Source organism: Branchiostoma floridae, chromosome 2 (assembly GCF_000003815.2).
Source record: "Branchiostoma floridae strain S238N-H82 chromosome 2, Bfl_VNyyK, whole genome shotgun sequence".
Lineage (NCBI taxonomy): Eukaryota > Metazoa > Chordata > Leptocardii > Amphioxiformes > Branchiostomatidae > Branchiostoma > Branchiostoma floridae.
The window spans coordinates 16,357,778-16,376,670 of NC_049980.1; the positions used below are offsets into that span (position 1 = coordinate 16,357,778).

The 18,893-nt window shown below is 41.6% G+C and overlaps 2 protein-coding genes and 1 non-coding gene across 3 annotated transcripts in view; 2 read left to right on the forward strand and 1 right to left on the reverse strand.

Moving 5' to 3' along the window:
• Positions 1–9,852, forward strand: part of LOC118409684 (ras GTPase-activating-like protein IQGAP1) — a gene marked incomplete in the record, with an annotated part of 53,992 nt that extends 44,140 nt beyond the window's left edge. Inside the window, 14 exon segments of the mRNA XM_035810884.1 lie at positions 91–231; positions 779–863; positions 1,062–1,226; positions 1,432–1,499; positions 1,826–1,958; positions 2,337–2,439; positions 2,970–3,111; positions 3,651–3,842; positions 4,224–4,338; positions 4,704–4,864; positions 5,339–5,362; positions 5,738–5,872; positions 6,198–6,306; positions 6,852–9,852. Coding sequence (XP_035666777.1) covers positions 91–231; positions 779–863; positions 1,062–1,226; positions 1,432–1,499; positions 1,826–1,958; positions 2,337–2,439; positions 2,970–3,111; positions 3,651–3,842; positions 4,224–4,338; positions 4,704–4,864; positions 5,339–5,362; positions 5,738–5,872; positions 6,198–6,306; positions 6,852–6,965 — 1,687 coding nt within the window.
• Positions 9,853–10,140: 288 nt separating this feature from the next.
• LOC118409685 (peptidyl-glycine alpha-amidating monooxygenase A-like) lies at positions 10,141–18,483 on the reverse strand. Its single transcript, XM_035810885.1, has 11 exons — positions 18,267–18,483; positions 16,701–16,752; positions 16,073–16,151; positions 14,211–14,389; positions 13,999–14,077; positions 13,463–13,603; positions 12,887–13,003; positions 12,424–12,642; positions 11,987–12,270; positions 11,397–11,515; positions 10,141–11,010 (listed from the first exon to the last, which is right to left on the reverse strand). Exons 1-11 carry the CDS (start codon positions 18,426–18,428, stop codon positions 10,879–10,881), a joined length of 1,563 nt encoding a protein of 520 aa, XP_035666778.1. The 5' UTR covers positions 18,429–18,483; the 3' UTR covers positions 10,141–10,878.
• Trnar-ccg lies at positions 13,358–13,430 on the forward strand. The gene has a single exon. It is a non-coding gene; the product is annotated as a tRNA-Arg (tRNA).
• Positions 18,484–18,893: the final 410 nt, after the last annotated feature.

An 18,893-nucleotide genomic window follows, 5' to 3' on the forward strand; every position in this document is an offset into this window, starting at 1 on the left:
ATGATAGGAAAAGATATGCTTGAGTTTGTAAAGGGTTTTTTTGTGTGAGATCCATGCTTTCAACATCTGTGTCTTTCATTTCAATTGTAGCAAGTTGCCATATGACGTGACAACAGAGCAGGCCTTGCAGCACCCTGAAGTCAGGGAGAGGTTGGAAGCTTCCATCTCACAACTGCGTAATGTGACGGACAAGTTCCTCAACACAATCACCTCTTCAGCGGAGAAGATACCGTACGTAGCGCCCGAACCATCTTCTTTGGACTTGTTCTGATACAAGGCATTGCTCCTCATTCATTTGATCAGTTGGTGTTAAAGCACTTACATGTAGGGATACCTAGTAGTGACTGTAACATTTAGATGGACTGTAAGTTTGAATTAGACTGTAAGCTTTCAACCACTCACCTTTTGCAATAAGTGTGGTGGATTCTTACATGCTTACGGTGTGGCTCTCCGGGACTTCCATTTAGCATTGTATCAGATGTACAATGTACTCATTATAAGTAATTGAGGTAAGATGAGAGCAAATTTGTGTAAGATGCTTTTCCCAAAGGCATGGGGCATGTTTGGACCAAGGTCCTATTGACTTTGTTTTAAACTCTCTTAATATTTCACCACACAATTCATTCATTCAGACCCATATGAAATATTTCATAACAAAATAAATCATAGCGATTCACAGGAATTAACAGATAGTTACAGTGCTTTGTGTTTGTATATTTGTACATCTCTTGGGTGTACTAATTTGTTAATTGAAGTTGGATGTATATGTTGGACACAGGTATGGGATGAGGTTCATGGCCAAGGTGCTGAAGGATTCGTTGCATGAGAAGTTTCCTGATGCCACAGAGGCAGAGGTGTTGAAGGTGTGTTGTCAGCAACGTGGAACAGATAAATCCATTTGTAGGAAGTTTAATGATAAATCTTAAATACCATATGTAAATCTAACAAAATGCACATAGTATAATGTAATATCGCAAAAAATACAAGAAAGTCACCCAAACTATGATAGTATGAATATTTCTTGGAGGTATGAGATTTTTGATTTCTTGCTTTTCCTGCAGATCGTAGGCAACCTACTTTATTACCGGTACATGAACCCAGCGATTGTGGCTCCAGACGGGTTTGATATCATTGATGTCAATGCTGGAGTCGGCCTGTCACCAGACCAGCGGCGAAACCTCGGGTCCATCGCCAAGTTGCTACAGTTTGCAGCATCCAACAAAATTGTGAGTTAAAGAAATTTTGAATAGATATTTGCTTCGTGTGTCGTCTTTACGAGGTAAAACTAGTGCAGAATATATATTTTTATGAATAAATGGCACAGAATGAGTGCAGCAAATCTAACACATGTAGGTACTGTGCTAAGGGATTGTACTTTTATTCAAGCTCTACTGTAATAGGCCTGTAACCATCTGTTCCTGTTATCCACAGTTTGATGGAGAGAATGCCCATCTGTCTTCGCTCAATGACTATGTTTCACAAGCTCACGAGAAATTCAAGTAAGTACCTGGCGTCATATTGCTGTGATTGTTCTTGGCAATTTCCAAAGTTTTCACAACTTGTTTTTGGTAATTCAGTTTATGTACAGTTTATCAACAAACAATAAAATCTACAGGAATGTATTGAATTCAAAATGACTAGATGAAGCATTTAATACTGTAACAGTTCTACTTTTATTCTCAGCAATAGAACTCAAGGAATAACACTACTGTGAAATGTTTTTAGAACTTAAAGCATGTAATTCATTCAATGCTGGCACAAGAAATATTTTGACCCTGTAGTAGAATGTTTAGTCCGGATTTTAAAAATTTCCCTTTTTTCTCAGGAAATTCTTTGCTGCAGCCTGTGATGTTCCAGAGCTGGAGGAAAAGTTCAACATAGATGAGTACTCAGACTTCACCATGCTGAACAAACCTGTTGTCTACATGTCCATCAAGGAGATCTGTGACACTCACAAGGTTGGGGCATGTCTCATACACCAGCATGTAGCATGTATAGTCCTATGTTAATAACCCTGCCGTGGGACCAAGAGGTTGGGAGTTTGAATTCCGGGGTTGCAGTCCTTAGGACGGGAAATCAGGCCATAGTTCATTGTATGTGTCGATTGTGGAATTACCCTGTATGATAAACTGTAGATACAATGTATCTTCTCTGCCATAACCAGTGGAATTTTAACTGTAACTAACTTCCAGTAAAGCAACAAGCATTCCACAGTACTGAAAAAATGTAAGATTAAATTCAATGATAAAATGAAAGTTCAAACTAACACAAATATACAGTGTACAAACACAGAAGTGAAGTCATTTTAAGTTGTGTAACCGTCTGTACTTGTCCAGTTGCTGATTGACCACCAGGATGCGCTCGCCCCTGAACGCCAAGACCCGCTACATGAACTCCTGGACGACCTTGGAGAAGCACCCAAACTGGAGGACCTTATTGGTGAGTCAGGAATTGTTATCAACAAACTGGACAGAGTCATGTGTAGTTACAATGTAGAGGTGTGGACCACAAAAAGTAATGGGGTCTTGCTTGATGTAAATAAAAGAAATAATCCCCTGTGAACCACGATAAGCTGAATAAAATCATTGCTCTACCATTTGACTTTCCCTTGGTCCAAGGTTAGGTATTAATGAAGAGCTTGTTACGACAAACACATGTACCTCCTGTTCCGTCTTACCCTTGTCATTTCAACACGTACCAAGCAAAATTAACCCTTTGATGCTCAATGGCCTACACTGATAAGAGGCACAGAAAAGTTTAAGTGGTCTGACTTTCTGTCATTCTTGAAAAGGACACAGTTGAAACCGGTCAAATACTGAGCACTGTTATTTTTCTAATGATGTTTCCCCTTTGACCCTTGTAAGATCTGGTCCTGTGGAACATGTTAGTATAGTGGAAGTAGTATTGGTGGTGGTACATTGTAGTAGTAGCATCCAGTATTTGTTGAACCTGTAAATGTTCCTCTTCAGGTGACATCCCGCTGGATGAAAAGGACCCTAACCTGGAGGTGGAGCGGGACAAGCTGGCTAAAACAGAAGTCTCCCTCACCCTCACCAACAAGTTTGAAGTGCCAGAAGGGGATGATACAGACATGAAAGCACTCTACACAAGGTGGGACAATGTTGGACACTACTAGTGCTGTGGAGACAATGATATACATGTAGTACCTAATGCCAGTTCTCTTTTGCAGTGTTTTCTTAGCCTCTATCCTGCTAATGTTGTATGCAATGGTGGAATACTTGATCATTAGTTCATTGTACATCAGATTTGTATCTCTTTCATCACTCCATGTGTTTATTGACTTTTTATAGGTTTGGAAATAGTCTTTATAAATTTTAAATCATTTAATATAAAACTTAAATGACTAGTGATATTCTAATATCAGTGACGTTTGTAAAATAACAGTTACGAATCACTGACTTTGTCATGCTCAACCATTTTCCAGTTATGTCTCATATACTAGTTATGTCTCTTGACTTGTTCTGTCTGTTTATTCTGGCATTGCTGAAGATGAGTGATGGACGTCACTCAAAATGTCCAGGAGTAATCTCTATATCTTACCCAGTTGTAGTGATTGAAGATCATTCAGGTTAAAAAAATCCATACCCAGCAATGATGTAAGTGTGAAATATTGCGTGTCCTTTCTGCAGAACCAAGCGGCTGATCGTGGACGTGATCCGGGTGCAGCCAGGCGATAACCTGACGGACATCCTGAGCACGCCCACCACGCTGGACCAGGAGGACGAGCACCAGAGGCTGGTCAAGAAACGAGAGGCGCAGGACGAGAAGTCGCAGAAGAAGGGCGGTCTGAGCAGGTCACAGTCCGCTCATGGGGACAACAAGTAAGTTTGACTTGTCCCTGGTAATGATGTGTCTGTCATCCCAGTCCTACTTATGTAACACATAACCTTGAAGTGGCCTTTAGATATTGTTATGACCAGTGCCTAGAAGTGGTATCTGGTCTTGCACTCACAATGGAGCAAACTTTTATGTTTTCAGCATTACTGTCCAAGAAGCACGTCTTTTGTATTACAGTCTTGTTCACTGTACAAACATTTTGCTGATGGATAGCCTCTTGTAGATAATCTTCTAAATAACTCTCTTTGGTTTGGCCTGAAGACCAAAAAACTACATGGATACAGCATGACAGCAGGCCTCTGATTGCCAGTATATTGACAGATACCAGGAGCATGACCCACAAGGTTTTTTGTGTGTTGAAACAGGCTTCCAGTGGAGGCCATGAAGAGAAAAGTGCTGCGACACCTGCGTGCCCTGGAGGGTGTTGGGCTGGTGTCCAGTACAGACAACTACCAGGTCATGATCAACGATATTGCCAAGGTAACAGTCACTGAAGATCTCTTGCAAGTGGACTTTTCACAGTTGTATATGAGGCTCTTCTAACCGATTTCCATTGTCATATTTGCAGTAAAGATAACACATAGTGAAATCTACTTAAGATGAGCATTTAAGAATTCTGTCTACAGGTACATGTACCTCTGACTACCATATTTTATCAGTACCTTAAGTGGTCTTCTTTAGCAGTTTTGAATGTATGTTGTCAAACAAATGTACATGTACATTGTACATTAGTTGTCTATTTGAAAACGATGCATCAATTTTGTTGTTACAAGTACAAATGTATATCAGAGTTATAATTGAACATCAATGCTGGAAAGGATACCAACTTGTACGGTATTCCACAGGACATCCGTAACCAGCGGCGATACCGTATCCGTCGGAGACAGGAGCTCCTGAAGCTGAAGGAAACGACCAAGGCCCTGGAGTCCAAGAGTCAGTTCTACGAGGAACAGATCGATTATTACAACCAGTACATCAAGACGTGTCTGGATAACCTGGCCAAAAAGTAGGCTTTCTGTCTGACCTGCTCTGACTTACATCAAGCATTTAGTAATACATGTTGTGCTTCGGTTTGCAGAATTTCTGCCGATTTTGTTGTTGGGGGAATGTATGTTTTGACATCACATGTTTACCCAATGACACTCACATTATGCCATAATCTTATAGTGTTGAACTTTCTCAAGTATGCTCTTAATTACAATGATACAAATGTATTTGCTTTTCTTGATCTTTCTGCTATTAAGATATTTTTCTCTTCTCCTGTACTCTATCATGACTTGATATCTTCATAAACTAGTATGGTAATAAGGTTATTACATATTTGTATCATGACTATAGTGTTAGGTACTATATGAAATATAATGTTACTGACAGATTACAGCTTCATAGCAAATTATGCCCCTCCTCCTATCTGTGAGGGAATTAATGCTATGCTGTCTTTGTTTATCATAATCTTTTTCTCCCAATACATTCACACAAGGAGTCAGCACTCAGGTACACTAAGGTATGGGGATGTATGTAGACTTAGCCCCTCCCTCTGGTGTAACTCAAAAGCATACTATCAACATGTCCTTCTCCTTACAGTTACACACTCCTCTGTCCATGTCCTGTGTCCTAAGCCTATTTCACTAATGCTGTGATTTTGTTGTTTTCTAAACCTGTGTACATGTGACTGTATACTTCTTTTTCTATTAGTGACTTTTAGTTTTTCTATAAATCACTAAGATTTCCAATATGTACTGATGACATGTATATAGTAAACTATGTGTAGTAATGGTGCCTGCCCTTCCTCACTCACTCTCACTTGGTTCCGTCTACATGTATCTTAAAGTCACATTGATCTACTTCAGGTTACACTAAGACCTGTTTTGCCCCTTAGGAAACGAAGGAGCAAGTTCCTCCAGGGAGGGAAGGAGGATAAACCCAAGAAGGCCAAGCCTCCCCTGAAGTACACCGGAGCACGGCTGCATGAGAAGGGTGTCATCCTGGAGATCGATGGTCTCCCTCCCAACCAGTGAGTTTGGGCTACATCATACCTCAAATATTAACATCTATTTAGACATTTGTCAGGCCAGAAAAAAGTTTTCTTGTCAAATTTTTGTCACCATTCATTGGCTTAGCACAAGATTTATCCTGTGATTTAATGAGTGGGTTTTTATGACAAGATGGTGTTTAGTCATACCATACATATCCTTGCTACTCCAAGAAGGAAGTTTTGTGTTGTACATTGTGGATGGGGATATAAGTTTAGACCATCCATGTACCGAGCAAGTTATCTAAATTGTAATTTTTTTTTAAAGTCATCATTGGTTGTTTGACCTCTTGTCATGTTTCCTCAGGTTCAAGAACGTTCTGTTTGAGATCCAGGAAACAGAGGACGCTGGCAAGTTTGAGGTGTCGGCCAAGTTCATGGGCGTGGCCATGGAGAAGGTGGACTTGAACCTGCAGGTGAGACGTCTTTATGAGCTTTAAAGGCTTTGTCAACTTACACCACACTTCTTGTGAACATTCTCTGACACTTCTCCGACACAGAGCCTTAGCAGCAGCCTATCCAATATACTTTGGGGGGCTCTGCTGAACCAGAGATTTTCACTTATGTAAGCATGGCCTCTAACAAGCTGTCAGCCAATCAGAGAATTGGCCTAGTGTTTTTCTTTTAGATATTGGTTACACTGCTTCTCTGATTGATTGACAGCTTGTTGGAGCCACATCCACCAAAGTGGAAAGCTCGGCCTGGGTTTGCAGAGCCTCCCCGAGGTTTTCTATATTGGTTGTTGGTGAGGCTCTGATTAGGAGAATGCTTGTGAGTCGTGTGGCAATCAGTCTGGATTTTCAGGTAACTAAATACAGATGTTAGTTGGTATGGCTACATGTACTTCAAAATGATTAAGGTACATGTAGCAAGGTGACTTGCTCTGTCTTTTTGTAACCCTACGTACAATGTCATGTTGGTCTTCCATCTTTTCGTAACTTTCTGACTTGTCGTGCCACAGGATCTTTTACAACTGCAGTACGAGGGTGTGTCCGTCATGAACATGTTCGACAAAGCCAAGGTCAACGTCAACCTCCTCATCTTCCTGCTCAACAGGAAATTCTATGGGAAATAGTCAACCTTCAAGGTTAAAGTTACTCAGAACCCACCATTTGGGTGTTATTAGAGGTGCTTAATATAGAATATACCTCTGACACAATACGTAAAACTTGGAGGCGCTGGAACCAACTGTCAGAAACGCTAACATATGATGGGCTAACTGCCACCATTGTGGGCCTTTGCTTTTTTAATGGAGAAATTTAGTTTGTCTTTCCTTGTTTTTCCTGAAAAGCTCCTTAGTTTTTGTCAAGTGTCTTAGATCAAATATGTTAACTTGCATAGGTTAGGCAGAAAGACACAAGGTACTGGGCACTGAGATGTGCTCACTTCGTCAACTCAAACGGCACTTTAAAAGTTTTGCATCATAGTATTCTATATTGATGGTCTGATTTTATGTTAATTATGAGATATTTTTGTGGCTTCTATTTTGTATCTACAGACTGGTAAGTAAATTGAATTAGACATTGTTTCTGCAGGGTAGGGTGAGTTAGATACTGACTGCTCATAGTTAAGGATATCGGTGTGTTTATGAGATGGCATGCTGTAAAAGATAAATACATGTAGTCTGGCACCTCTACTCAAAGTATGCTCAAGTTTCTTCAGGCATCTGAACCGTGCTCTTTTGGCAAGGTACCCATTTGAACAGTTGACTGACAAACATGCCACAAGCATCATTCTAGGTGGTGCTTTCTTAAGGTTTATCTGGAGGATTGGTTTGATCTTAGAGAAGTAGGTTCACTTGAGTTTTCTATCATGAGTCTTTCTCTACATGTAAACATTGTTCACCTCAAATCAGACTAACAAGGCAATCAATAAGTCCCTATAATAACTCAAGGTGTTCAATGATAAATTTAAACTGGCTATAATATCTGCACTCCAGTCCTGTAGCTGATCACAAGCGAGAGTCCTCTGACAAGTTTGCATTCACTTTCCAACAGAAGGCTACTATTTCAATTACCCCTGACTTTCACAGTTAGGTGTTGTGTTGATAAGTGCTATTCCAAACATCCCAAGGGAAAACATTTTTAATAGCTGATGGTGTCAAAGTTTTATTAACCTGATGTCAATATTTATTGGCCTTGGTCTTTACCTTCATGGAGGAAAAAAGTTTCTACATTTTTGTACTTTTGTCTTTCATGGTACCTTGGAAACAACTTGCAAATTTGTTAGAGAAACCTTGCCATCAAGTGGAGGTTCGTTATCCAGTCCCTGCAGCTGTACTACAGCTTGATATGACAAGACCTGATAACAGATGTGTCTCTTCTCTACTAAGTACCTGTATATGACCTTATACCACTTACTGTATCTATAGCTACATGTTAATTTCATAATTGAGCCTAACAATCAGTACTACAGTAGATTTTCACTACTAAAATGTGTTGTATAGTAAAAATTTATATCTATCTCTACTGTCTACATCACATCAATCATTTAAAAGACTACATTGTTGTTTGTGTAACAACGTAAAGCTTAAGGGGTCGGGAGCATTAGCTTACAAGTTGGGAAGGTATACATCTGACAGAATTGTTAGCATCTAAAAATGTGTTCTACTATTAAGATCTCAAAATCGTGCAGTCATATTGTGCGATATGCTCTGACAAGTGTGGTTTCCCTGTGTGCTGTTTAATGTGTGTTTACATACATGTGCACACTGACAGGCACACAAACAATTTTATTGTTTGGACTTGCATTTGCTGTTGTGCTAAGTTTGCTTTATATAATGCTCAGTTTGGTGTTTTGATTTGCTTTTGTACTTTGTGAATCGGTCAACCCACCCATTGCGCAGGCAACGTCTTCCTTTCTGATATCTACATGTTTATGTACAACGCAATAGATTGGGTATGAAAGTGAGTGATTATGATAATAAGTTTGACCTTTCACCAAGCAGCCTTAGTAATGAGCTCAGTCTACAAATCTTGGTGATAACTTGTAATGTTTTTATGAAATATAGAAAGACTTACCCCTATTTATGAGATATATTTGATGATATTGCTAGAGGCAAAGTTAAAGCTGTAGTTCTAAATGCTATGTACTTGACCCACTGATTTGTGCTTTAGTGAACTTTGCATGGAGATATTTTTAAAGAGCATTATGTTGACTTATATTTAGTTTTGATACAGGTAAAAAGTAAAGTATATTGAAGAAATTGTATGGAGATACAATGTATTACTAGTGCCATAAGTACGGGTAGGTACATTTGCTTTAGCTATTGTCTGCTATTGATTTGGAGTTCTACTTGCTAAGAAGTGAAGATACTGCTGAGATATTTTAGTGATCATCTTCTGTGACTTTCTGGCATATCTGTTGCCTTATCTCTGTGTTTGCCTGCTACAGCAATTTGTGTTATGCTGTCATCAGAACATTCCTACAGACTTTTATTACATTCCCTTGTTGAAGCAGAAAATCAAATGTTTTCCAAGACTTCTGTAGCATTCCTTTTCATTTACAAACTGGAAACTAATGCTTCATACCATGTTTACTCAATTATACATTTTTATTGGTAAATGTAGATGTTAGAAAGTACTTTAAACACCAACTTCACTTTACTACATGTAACTGTATCAAATGACCATTCATCAACAGGTAATTTGATATCTGGACTTTCATTTTCTTTCTCAGTGACAACAAAGCCCTGTCACAAAGTTGTATCTCTACATGTTGTAGACATGCAATTTGGTACACTATCTCTACAACCTTCTGTGCACATGTGTGGAGATGACGTTTTGTGTTGACTACAGACTACAGAGTGGCAGTTTTACACGTTAATGGTTTGATTTTCAACTGTCAGTCTACTTTTCTTAACTGTTCCCAGATCTAGCTGTATATAGTAGGTTTTGACTACCGCTTGTAGTATGAAATGCTGCATGGAAAGGATGGACGCAATAAAGCATACCTTGATTTTACTTGCTGAACTTATCTGGTCCTTATTTACCAAGTCGTTCTTCATTGGGAATTTGTGTAAGTCGTACAAATACCATATATCATGTGACACTGATGAAATTAGTTTCTCACTAAGTTATTTCACATTTCTCTAAGCTCACGGGTTACTAGTCAGTTCCTGAAGAAGGTAGCCAGTTAGGGAAATCAGTTAAGAGTTCAGTCGGTGTGCATTTCTCTGTGTAGACAAGAACCTTCCACGTTTTATCTGGTTGTAAAAGTAACGACCACATCAGTAAAGGAAAGCAAAAACACAAGTTTACAGATACTTTATTTTCATCCATACATGTACACTGATACACTCGTTACGAAAACTGTGCGTGAAACAAGTGTTAACAGTAATGTACGTCAGGCGGTGAACCAAAAAGATTGTCACGTCACCTTGTATCTCCAGGGAAAACGGGAACAAAGAATCTCAATTGTGCGACAACTGTGGGATTTTGTTTGAAACAAAACTTTCCTCTAAGTCTAGATCTAATGCCTACGCCAAACGTGCCAAACGAAGGTGAAGAAATAACAGGGCGACATATAGGTCACCTCGCGCTCCTTTGTTGGCCAGATAGATACCCAGTAACACACCACGATGAAGAACTTGTTTACAGTTTTAGAGTACATGTATAGATCCTTTGGGCACATAGAAACTCGAATCAATTTCCTGTAAGGCAACCATTCAGCATTCTTTTCAACTGCTCTTCCGTTCCGTTCATGCCTGAAGCATGCATGTTTTGAAAACCACCACATATCTTACCAGACAGTTTAATACACCTTGGTTATAGTGAAGTACACAAGTGAATTTCATGTACATCTGGATTATGAAGAGCAACTTCTTGAATAAAGAGTATCTTCGTCACAAAATATATATAGTTCTTACTTTCCGACACAATACAATAGATATTGCACAAGACGACAAATTTTACACGTTTGTAGTCCATTGGATTTTAATACACCAGCCTCCGACCCTTCTGATATAATATTAATGTGGAGATACAAGCCTAGGCAGGTAAGATGACATTGGGCTGCTCGTTGGCGGGCACGAATTTCCACACCTTGTTTGGGCCGATCTCCACCACGTAGACCGCGGAGTCGTCTGGAGCAGAGGCTACGTCATGGGGCTGGCTGAAACCCTGCAGGTGGGGGAATAAATGCTAGGTAGAATAATTGTACCGACACTTCCTGCTACCTGTAAGATAGAACATCAACAGTCTCCAAACCCGTTCATTTGTGTAATTGATCAATTTTGGTGCCGTGAAATTATAGTATTAAAGGCGAAAAGTTTGAAAATTAACCCTATAACCAATAGAGAATTAGTAGCCAAACAACTACTTCAGTATGCTAAAGGTTAAGTTGCTAAAGGAATAGAGATAAAATGGTTAAACCAGCATTGATACGTTCTATATGGAAAGGGCTTAGATCAAAGCAGTTCACCAGCATTATACATCATTTTACACCGTGGCATGTTGACGTGGTTCATTCCTTGACCTGAACATCTAGATTTGTGTAAGTCTCCTACCCGCGGGGTTGGTCGCCACGTGTCCAGGATCTCCCCGTCACTGAACCTGACCGTGAAGCCTTCCACGGGCAGGGTGGCGCCAGCCAGCGTCGGTCCGTTCACAAGGTGCAGAACACCTCCTGTAATAAAAAACCTTATGTATGAGGGCGAGCTACCTGCCTTTGATGGCGTTTCAGCACCTTGGAGATACACATCTACTCGTTACACTGCTCCGTGGCTGTGGGCGGTGCTATAAAATTACTGCACCGGCTGTTTGAAGATTTTTTTTAAATCTCTAATGCTGCTCTCAAATCTAACGTTACATTAGTGAGTCATGATGTGGCGTGGCCGTTGAAGTATTATCTTGCAAATGGTAAAGCAAGACCCACTGCAACGTTCGTTTACGAGATGCAATTTATCTTCAGAGAGGGACAGATGGAGAGAGAGAGCTTTTCAAATGGATCGTCCGATAGTGTCTAACGTTACTGTTTCTGCCATGTTGAGTCACATTGCGTATCTATATTTTTCACCGTGTATGGTTATGCTTAGTACACAATTCAACTTGAGGAATCAAGGCCCTTTCATTGTATGTATTAGACAGATATCCTTACCCTGGTCAGGGTTGTAGTCAACAGCAAACACACGGCCTCCAAACTCCCTCTCCCGGAACATTCTCCTGAACTTGCCCTCTTTGATCTCGAAGCACTGCACCCGCCCGTTCTCTCTGTCAGCCACGCACACCTCCCCGCGGTCCTGGACCATGGTCAGGGAGTGGGGGATACGGAACGTCCCGGGGGGAGGGCCAGACAGGCTGTACCCCTGGGGGCTGGGGCGGCCCCACTGCAGTAGGAGGGTGCCGTCCTTGGAGAACTTCATGACGCGACTGTTGCAGTAACTATAAAGGAGAGGTGAATTTCAATCATGTACCTGTACTTTCATTGTGGTTTTATTTATATGAATCATTGTGATAATGGCTTTTGGCAACAAGTACCCTTCAGTTGGTCACAGGCGGAGTCTTTTATAATGTAGCACTGAAACTGATCCTTACCCGTCTGCAACAAAGAAGTCTCCAGTGCTATCGTCCACTGCCACATCGGTGGGCTTACAGAAGTGTTTGTCGTCACTTCCGGGCTGAAAGGCCTCTCCGAGAGTAAGGAGGGGTACCGAGTCCCCGCTGGCAGGAAACTTGAAGACTTGGTGCATGGCGACGTCCGTCAGCCAGTAATTCCCGTCCCCATCCATGGCCAAACCGTGGGGCAGGAAAAATCTAATGACAAAAAATCGCCGGTACTTCAGAATGTGTCGACGCTGCTAAAGAGTAATGAGATGTGCTAATGTAATCCATAAATTTGCACGATATGACCTAAAGATTATGAAATTTTCTTTGTCAGTTTCTGACTGCACCGCAATCTTGGTAAGTAGTGGTAAACAAGAAACTCTGCGATTTTCATTTCATTTCCCAGTTTTGTTGCGGATTTTTCCGCCCAACACCGGAGCGGTTGAAGACTTACATGCCCTTCCCCCAGCTGCGCACCAGGTCCCCGGTGCTGGGGTCCAGCTCCACCACCGTGTCCGTCTGGATCGGACCCAGGTCCTGCTGCTGGTACACGTTGTCATCGTCAAACGAGCTGAAACACATTCACAAATTAAAAAAAAAAAAAAAAAAAAAAAAACAGAAAAACTGTTTCCACATTGACCGAGGGAAGGTGAGGAGTCTCAACATCTTTTTTTTTTTCTCAGACTCTCGAGCGTTTATTCCCCGGTCCATCCAACGAAGAGGGTCAAGTCCGCACAGAAGTAAAGTAAGTCATGTTGTCATTTTTACTTCATGAAATGAAAAAAAAACACTTCATTTCTTTAGTTATGTCAATTTCTACTGTGCATTTGTGCCAAACGTACCCGCGTACATACCTTGTATGTTACAGTTAAAAGTACATCCATATGCGGATCAGACTGGCCACTACGTGAGTCTAACGGAACAAGACCCTGTGGCCTAATGGATAAGGCGTCCGCCTCCGGAGCGGGAGATTGTGGGTTCGAGTCCCATCAGGGTCGTTTGACACCTTGATTATTTTTTGGGGTCTCACCTGGAGTCCCAGACCCTATCCCCCCTGTGGAACACATGGACGTGCCCAGCCGGACACACGGCCACTCCGGACACCTGTCCTAGCTCCAGGTTCTGCACAGGCCAGTCTTCCTCAACCTGCAGCGAACTGTCGTCCGTTCCGCTGAAGAAAAACACACCAACTTGATAAACTTGGAAGGCCTTTTGTTCTCAAAGAATCTCGACAGTTTTTATTTTGTTCACAACTTTTCACAGTTTTCATTTGTTGTGGGGCGCCAGTACCCTAATCATGTCGGGGTAACATTTCATACCAACAACAAAATACACAAAACGTAAGAAATACTAGCAGTCATGAGCATATTTTCCTTAAAATTCAGATTTTTGATATACACCGGTTAATTAGTCTCGTTCCTACAACAATCCGGCCCCGTCCCTGTTTGGAAATATGGCCCTGGTATAAGCCATCGCTAACCTTCAGATATATGTACTTTTATGAAGAATGAAAGACATTGAGCAAACAATACATTGAGGATAGAAAATAAGTAAGACACCACCAACCGATCAGCTACTGACTGGGCGTCTTCTTTGTTTTTATCTTCTTGAACGGCTCCCTCTTCTTGGCCCTCCTCTTCTCCATCTATGAGAGGCAAGGAAATGGTGTTAAAACGGTGGTGTGAGTCAAAACACACTAAGTAGTCGCACGTACTAATGGGATACAGAGAACATATTTTTACACTAGAAGAAGCTATTGGGGAGTTTCATTAATGTACCATCGGTGAATCGCATGGCCAGGACGACAGTGTTGATGTCCCCCGGACCGACTTCTACGTCCTCCTCCTCCATCATACTGGTCTGTCCCGGTCCAGCCTCCCGCTCCTTCTCCCAGTTGAACACCGTCCCCAGCACCGGCCCCGCACACACCGTGTCAGGCCGGCTTGGCTCGCAGATCCTGGGCAACACAGGTGTTAGCAGATGTTAGAGATAGCCTCAGACCTCACCGACACGGGATGGTCTAACAGAGAATAACGTTAACGTGTCCATTACCGATTGAAAATTCGTCCACCAGCAGTTGGTGGCGTAACGGTTAGGTAGTTTGTCCCAGAACCCAGAGGTCCTGGGTTCGAATCCCCTGACATGCAATCAGTGATGCCCTTGATACAGGCACCTTGCATGACTTTCTCACTCCACTCAGGTGTAAAACTGGGTGCCTAACTTCAGGTGGGGGGTAAAAGGGCGTGAAAGGAGAGGGATGGGCTCCGCCTTCCAGTGCCCGGACAGAATGAATAACCAGACCAAAGCCCGTCCAGGACAAAATAGATAAATATCGTAAATACCAATGTCATACACCAGGGGGAGGGGGAAGGGTGGCACAAAAGTGACCTTAACTTTTGTCATTTCAACACCTACTTAGGCCATGTTGATTTGATTATATGGATGACATCCGCGCTCGCACCAAATTTCGGCCGTTTCCAAAAAAAAAAGTTTTCCACCACACAATAAATTGTACAAAGCAGCTGTAAAATGAGCACAAATATTCCGTAGATTGAAAAAAAAGTATCAGAAAACAGATAATTAATCATAGTCTAATGCCATAGAATGCCAAAATAAATCTAAACTCAAAGAATAAGATGTGAAAGGACAGAAATAAAAAAATCTTCTGTTGGTAGGGGGAGGTACCAGTACAGAAATTCAGGTCCTGTTCTGGTCCAGAGGAAACTTGAGAACTGGCAATACTAAAAACAATGGTAATAGGTCAGTTTTGCTACAAAGGAATCTGTTTGGTGGACTATTGGACTCCCACTAGCATTTACAAATCCCATCTCCAAGTAATACGGGCTAACTGTCTTTGTACCTTTGACTGTAGAAACTTGGTACAATTGACTATAAACTCTACTTGACTTCCTCTTGCTGTCTTCTTGGCCCCCGGTATGACCCCAAATGCCTGCCGAGATAGTGTGTCCATTTTGTAATTGGCGAAACCTGTTCCTCTGATTTTTTTTCAGGTCTGTTTTTTTTCGGATAGGTCCAAGAAGAAAAAATTGTCTTGCTCCCGTATAATGTACTGGTCCCTACACCTAACTGTTGGTATACCATACTATGTGTGTTTAGTCCTATGTTCAACCTTCCTGGCCACTTTGATTTCACACTGGAGGCAACTTTTTTTTTTGTGCCAAACTTTTTTTTTATTCGCTCGCTCGCATCAATTTTGGAGTTCCCAGAGGATGCCATCCATATAATCAAATCAACATGGCCTTACATACCAAATGTCATCACAATCTATGCAGGTGTTCTATAACGAGTTAGTTTTGCTGACCACAAATGTCCGGAAACACAAACACAGACATACAATGTAAACACAGACGCACCAAAGAAACAACAACAATACCTCCAATTTTTCGCAAGGAGGTAACAACCCACTGCCTTTATACGGCCTTTTAAAAAGGCTTTTGGGTTGCTTCACCTTGAAAGCGGTAAGTTCTAAGTCTATTTTTTGAAAGTGTCTCACTTCATTTTTGTGTAGGTAGACTATTAAACACAGTTTAGTTTAGCTTCACCTTGTGTTGCATAGGCTATAACCCTATAAGGCCGTCTTATGGTATGATGTTGCATGTTTCACTATAAAAGCCCTTACCACGTGGTCTGCGAGGAAGCCGGCTGCTCGCATCCATAGCCGATGATTCGGTCGATCCTGTCTCCCTCTGTGCCTGAGGCTGTAAAACATTGGATACGGCAATGGTTACGGCAAAGGTTGTATGGCTGTCTGGCAGTTGTAGATGTTTGTTTATCGCAGAAGACTTTTGGGACTGTGTAGTCCTGCTGCAGAGGTCTTTACTAAAGTCATGAAAGTAGGCGTCTACACCAGGGTCTGATGGTGGCTAGAAAGTGTTCGATATTCCTGCCTCCATTTTCAAGTTGGAAGATCTTATAAAGCCATTATGGAGAATACTTGTTATTTCTAAGCTGCACTTGGCGTGCAGAGAGACAATACATGTACAGCAACAACTTTTCTGTTATTCCGTCCTTAATCCTTGTTCACCTTTATGCCCGCAAATTGATTTACACTAGAAGTACAGGAATGTCAAAAATCGAACGGTACAGTGGTGCAGTTACCAACATTAAAATCATCATCGTTGTCAAATAATCGGCAGACGGACCAGATAACAATCAACATGCCGTCTTTCTTTCACCCACTTATCTCCGTGCATTAAGCTTGTCTGCTCAATCGTTCATTCTGCATTTTAATATTACTACTGTCTTACCTATCAAATTCTCCACTCTCCATGACTTCAGTGTAGTACAAACAAACGGTCCCTGTGGGAATACGGCAATAACATGTAAATTGATTCATCTTACGTGGTGAATAATGTATATATACATATACTGGGGGGTAATCTAATGATCGGTGTCAAGAGAGCTAATGTAGCAGGCGAAAATTCATGTCCAGAACAAGGGACAACCCACTAACAAACTGGAGACTTGCTGTGTTGAAAAGATGCTCCACGAGGCTATTGAAAGGGCCCGGATGATTTAGATAATTTAGAAATCAGCAATGTACGTGTAAGTCAAGTAAGTCAAGTATCCCCATCCGTTTGCTAAAAAATATAAGCACACTCCCTGTCAGCATTATTAGCGATCCACCCCGTAATTGCCAGGAAATGTGTCTCTTGCAGAAGCCATGTTTCAGCATGTTTCATGTATGAAACAGCCGTGCGGGGGCGGATATAGGAGCAGCTCTCCCGGCAGCGCTGACGCAACTAGAAATGATATTTTGATAACACCCCAATTCCAGTTCAGACTTATTCAATTCAATCATGTGCAGTAACACATCGTATGGCATTATAGACTAAGGATAGGATATAAATTTTCATCATGTTAATTTCGGGTCACTGCAATGAACAGTGTAAGGTTCCTATAATAGCTCTTCTCCGACGTATGCATGCATCTTCATGCAGCTCTATATCCACCCTAAGAGCATACAGGACGTGCGCTGGTTTCTTAAAGCGGATTCTTATAAAATACAACTACAAGTAATAGAGATCTTGTCCCCGCAAGTTCAGCGACATTACAGCTATATTAATTGTGACGACATGGGGCATCCATAAGGTCACTTACACAGCAGATTGAGTTGTTCTTTGACTGTTCTAGTTAACATACATGATGGCTTCTGCGCATAAAAAAGACGATGGCAGAATCGCCAGTTTGGTTACGGGCGACTACGAATGTTGGTGTTCCACCAAAAGAGGCGTCTTCAGGGTAGTTTTATCAGTCGAAGACACAACCCTGCATCTCCGTAAAGAAATCTCCTCACATCGCAGGACTCGGTGATATATGGTATGAGTGGTCACGAAGCGAAACGAACACCGGCTTTTTGCGGCGAGCAGAGGATTGAGATTGATTTCCTCATGGATACTTGAAAGAAACGCGCCGTCAAGAACGATCAAAATCAAGAGACTTACGGGCAATCTAGGCGAAGCCCTACTCAGGTGATAAAGTCCATCAGATTTGTTAGGAATTTTATAGTCAATCTGTACGCAATTTGCCGCTCGATGCGACAAGTCTTTGGCATTGATAAAGTGATTTCTGAACACAGTAATCAAACAGGTGGTATGGTTTGTTCGGAATATCATTCATACATCCCCTTATCGCTTTTAAACATTTTATCAAAACATAAAGCACAGTTGCTTATGGCACAGTCTTTGAATATTCAAACAAATGTCGCAGTGTTTGCTATTTGATTTCACTATCATGGAGCCGAAACAACATGCCCCTCACTGGTAAACAAGGTCTGCCGGCCAAACACACGTATACGTCTATTTCGCCCTTACCTGTGGAGGACGCTGCCGCTCCAATTCTTCAAACGTTGTGTCGAATTTCTCGAGTAAATCTCGAGGCCACCAAGGGTTGTCCCAGGTCGGATAGGCCAAACATATGTTACCGAGGGTGATGAGACATATTCCCGTCAACACGGCCCGCATACCGGGCGCCATGGTTGGGACCACACAGCGCAGGTGCGAGGAAGTGCGTCGTCGCCGCTTACGCACACTCAGAGCCGTACGTCAGTGTGTGGGACACGAATAACGTAATAACGTGTAGCTCGTCGTCATTTCTAAACTACGCTTAATAGTACGTAAATGCTGCATTGGCTTTTATTGTCCGCTCATTTCTAAACCACAGTTTTGCGATTGGGTTCGAATTGAAAAACTCAATTTTATTGGTCGTAGAACAACAGGTAAAAGAAATAATACTTTTCAGTTTTCACGATAATTTCCTTTATTTCTCGTGACACTGGAATCCCCATCCGAGCCCCAAGTGACTCCTGCTTATAGCGTGGCTAAATGAGTTTCCTCTAAGCAGAGGTCGTCCCAAATTACCACTGACTGAAGTCTTAATCATTTCAAACTGGTCAAATTACCTAATCTCCAAGCAGATCCTACGGTAGCATAAGACAGTAT

Coding starts and splice junctions, on each gene's coding strand:
- LOC118409685 (XM_035810885.1), bottom strand. CDS start 18,428: ATGGCGCCCGGTATGCGGGCCGTGTTGACGGGAATATGTCTCATCACC. Junction 16,152..16,700: donor GAGAGTGGAGAATTTGATAG/GTAAGACAGTAG, acceptor AATGTTTTACAG/CCTCAGGCACAGAGGGAGAC. Junction 11,011..11,396: donor CGTGGCGACCAACCCCGCGG/GTAGGAGACTTA, acceptor CCCCACCTGCAG/GGTTTCAGCCAGCCCCATGA.